Source organism: Vombatus ursinus, unplaced genomic scaffold (genome assembly GCF_900497805.2).
Source record: "Vombatus ursinus unplaced genomic scaffold, bare-nosed wombat genome assembly UNPS02014832.1, whole genome shotgun sequence".
NCBI classification, from domain to species: Eukaryota; Metazoa; Chordata; class Mammalia; order Diprotodontia; family Vombatidae; genus Vombatus; species Vombatus ursinus.
Window position 1 is genome coordinate 16,214,535 of NW_020954610.1, and position 3,754 is coordinate 16,218,288.

The 3,754-nt window shown below is 42.2% G+C and overlaps 1 protein-coding gene across 3 annotated transcripts in view; it reads left to right on the forward strand.

Annotated features, from left to right (window-relative positions):
- Positions 1–3,190, forward strand: part of ABCC6 (ATP binding cassette subfamily C member 6) — a 59,591-nt gene extending 56,401 nt beyond the window's left edge. For all 3 annotated transcript variants that reach the window (XM_027839642.1, XM_027839644.1, XM_027839643.1), the window contains 2 exons: positions 134–328; positions 2,650–3,190. In XM_027839642.1, the coding sequence (XP_027695443.1) occupies positions 134–328; positions 2,650–2,758 (304 nt within the window). In that variant the 3' untranslated portion in view covers positions 2,759–3,190. The remainder of the gene's footprint in view (positions 1–133; positions 329–2,649) is intronic.
- The last annotated feature ends 564 nt before the right edge of the window (positions 3,191–3,754 follow it).

Here is a 3,754-nt window from a genome sequence, read left to right on the forward strand (position 1 = left end):
TGTGTGTGTGTGTGTGTGTGTGTGTGTGTGTGTGTGTGTGTGTGTGTAGGAAGGACAAGGCAAAGGGGAAAGAGAAGATTTAGTGACCCCTTGGTCACCACATGAGTAACTCTTTTCTTGTTTGTTCACACAGCGTAGGCCAGAAGCAGCTCTTATGTCTGGCCAGGGCCCTACTCCGGAAAACCAAAATCCTTTTCCTGGATGAAGCCACAGCTGCTGTGGATCCTCAGAATGATCTCCAGATCCAGGCCATCCTCAGAGACCAGTTTGCAGATTGCACAGTGCTGACCATTGCCCACCGTCTGCAGACAGTGATGGATTGCAGCAGGTACCCCCTGCAATAGAGTCCCTTAGCCTTTGCCTCTAGGGTCTGAGCCTTACTTGTAGTTCAACTATCCTGAACCCAAGCCTCAACTGTGAACTCAGGCTGCCACTAATTCATTTTTTGTTTTTGTTTTTGTTTTGGCTAGGCAATGGGGTTAAGTGACTTGCCCAGGGTCACACAGCTAGTAATTGTTATGTGTCAGAGGCCAGATTTGAACTCAGGTCCTCCTGACTCCAGAGCCAGTGCTCTATCCACTGTATCACCTAGCTGCCCCATGCCACTAATTCTTAATAATCCTTCCTGACATAACCTGGGTACACAGAAGACCCTAAAGATAGTGAGGAATAAGCCCTGTACAGATCTTTGAAGTAGGCGCTATACCTGAATGGAACAGAAGAATTCAGAGGAAAGAAGATACCCAATCTTTGCCATTAACAGGGCTGTAGTCTAGTTTCAGTCTAGAATCATGGCAGGGCATCCCTATGAAATACATCAGGCCTCTAGATAAAAGTTAATTCCCCTTTGTCTCAAACACATCCTACCTTGCATAATAACTGACATCTGCGTCATACTTTCAAGTTTATGAAGTACTTTACATTCACACCAACCCAGTGAATAAAGTGCCTTATTGGATACTGACATGCACTTGATTGTGTCTTAAACAGCTTAAAAACCTGGGAGGTAGTATTTTCATATTACAAAAGAGGAAACTTAGGCTCCAAAAGGTTAAATAATATGACCATACTTACACAGCTATTAAATGTAAAAGGTGGACTTTGATCTAATGTCTTCCTGACTTATGCAATATCGTACTCCCTGAGATTTTAGTTAGGTTCTCCCTTACCTCCCACAGTGAGTTATAGACATGCTATTCTTGTAGAAAAGGAGAGATGTGGGCTAGATGACAGTACAGGTATTCAATAGATTTGGAATTGGTTTAGACTCAAGAGTAGGCAATAATGGTTCCATGCCAACTTAGGAGGTCTCCAGTAGAATACCCCAGGGGGCTGTGCTAGGCCCTACATGCTGTTTAACATTTTCATAAATTATTTGGATAAAGTATAAATGGCATTCATATCAAATTTATAGGTGATGCTGGGAGGGGTGGCTAGTATATTGGAAGTAGTTGAGATCTAAAAATGTTTTATTATGCTAGAGAATTTGGCTGAATCAAATAAAATAAAATTTAATGAGTATAAATGTAAAATTTTACCTTAAAGAAACCAACATCACAAGTACCAAACAGGGGGACGAGAGGGGCAGAAACAACTTGATAGTTCATTTAAAAAAGATCAGAGGGTTTTAGGGGACTGCCAGTTCAATATTAGTCAACAGTATAATGTGTGATCGCTTTAACAGAGGCATAGCTTCCAGGACTATGGAGGTAATAGTCACACAGTATTTTGCTCTGGTCTGATCACATATGGAATTTTGTGTTTGTTTCTGAACATTACCTTTTAGAAAGGATGCTAATAAGCAGGAGAGCATTTAGAGAAGGGTGATTAGAGTGTCAAAGGGCACAAATCCATGATACTATGAGGACTGATTGATTGATGGGACTGGGCATATTTGCCCCAGGAAAAGAAACAAGCTGGGGGGTGGGGAGATATGACAGCTATCATCTTCAAATACTTGAGAGGCTGGCATGTAGAAAAGAGATTAGATTTGTTCTATTTGACCTCAAGGAGGCAGCTAGATGGTGCAGTGGATAGTGCTGGGCCTGAAGTCAGAAGACCTGAGGTCAACACCCAGCTTCAGACACTTACTAGCTGTGTGACCCTGGGCAAGTCACTTAACTTCTGTTTGCCTTAATCCACTGGAGAAGGAAATGGAAATCACACCAGTATCTTTGCCTAGAAAACTCCACGGACATTATGGTCCACAGGGTCACTAAGAGTCAGATGAGATTGAACAACAACAATCAGAATCAGGAACAATGGGTAGAAAAAGAAAAAGGCAAATTTAGGCTTGTTTAGAAAAACTTCCTAACAGCTAACTATGCAACAGGCTGCCACCAGAGATGGTGGATTCCCCTTTCTTGGAGGACTTCAAGCAGTCTAGATGACCTGTTTGCTGAGTGTTATGGCAGGAATTTTTTTTCTGGAAAGAACTGGGCTAGATGGTCATTAGGGAATCTTCAAACTCAGAAATTCAGTGATACTAGGTACTTAATAAATGTCTGGTGAATTGAGTTTGAGAGTTTTTAACATTAAAACTGAAAAAAAAAATACTAGCTGTTATAGGCCCCACTGACCTCAGGTTGTGAATCTTATAGCTAATTTAGCTTCATAGGAACAATGTGTTTATCTTGCTTTCTTTACTAGGATTCTAGTCATGGACAATGGAGTAGTGGCAGAATTTGGTACCCCACCCCAGCTACTGGCTCAGAGAGGACTGTTCCACAGATTGGCAGAAGAGTCGGGCCTCATCTGATCAAGTTCTGGAGAGCCAGCTATTAATGTCTTCACAAAAGGAGGAGAGCGCATTCACCCACAATCCAGGATAGACTCATGCTTGGCCTAAATTTGAATGCCTCTGTAAAGTGGGACCAGACTCCTAAACCTATGATAAGTGGGTGGAGAGAAAAGGGATCAAAGTCCATTCCATTCAGAGCCTAGTGGATTTTTGTGTTCCAGAGATTCAGATAGATGGCTCTGGGATTATCAATTCATTTCACTAGGCTGTTCATTCTTTATACCCAACTGCAGTATCAGAGGACAACTGAATAGGAATTAAGGCAGGAGTGGGTCCCTACCCTACACAGAGTTAACACCAGCACCCTGTTCACCCTCCCCAGCTTTATTTCTGCAACCTACTGCCACCCTATGTTGGTGCTATGAATAAAGTGCCTACAGGATGCTGTCATGCACTTGTTTCTTAGCTACCTCAAGGCCAGGGTGAGAATTTCCCCTCAGAGCTTGCCCCCTAGGAAACCTAAGGCAAGTCAAGCAGAAAGAGCATGGTATAGTAGGTAGAAGGCAGACCTTGGAGTCAGGAAATGATGGGTTCAAGTCATGCTTCTGATACATATTAGTCAATGAACTTTGATAAGTCACTTATTCTCTTTGTGTCCGAAGTTACACAACTCAATCTGCATTGGTATAATATACAGATACACCCCACTTTTATTTAGATACAGACAAATATTTTCATCTGTGTGAGAACTCTGTGCCCCCTGATGCACTTCAGCAACTCCTGTATACTCTATAGTCTTAATGAATTGTCTCAGCGCATTGAGACATTAGGTGATTTGCCCAGCATCACATTCCCAGTATCTGTCAGAAGCAGGATTTGGACCCAAGTTTTCCTGTATCCAAGGTCTTCTACCTCCTATGTTGTCCATGCCTGTTTTTCTCATATTGAAGTGCCAAACTATGAAAGTTTCTACAGTTGTTTCATACTCAGTATGAAGGAGTCTAACTGTTCTTC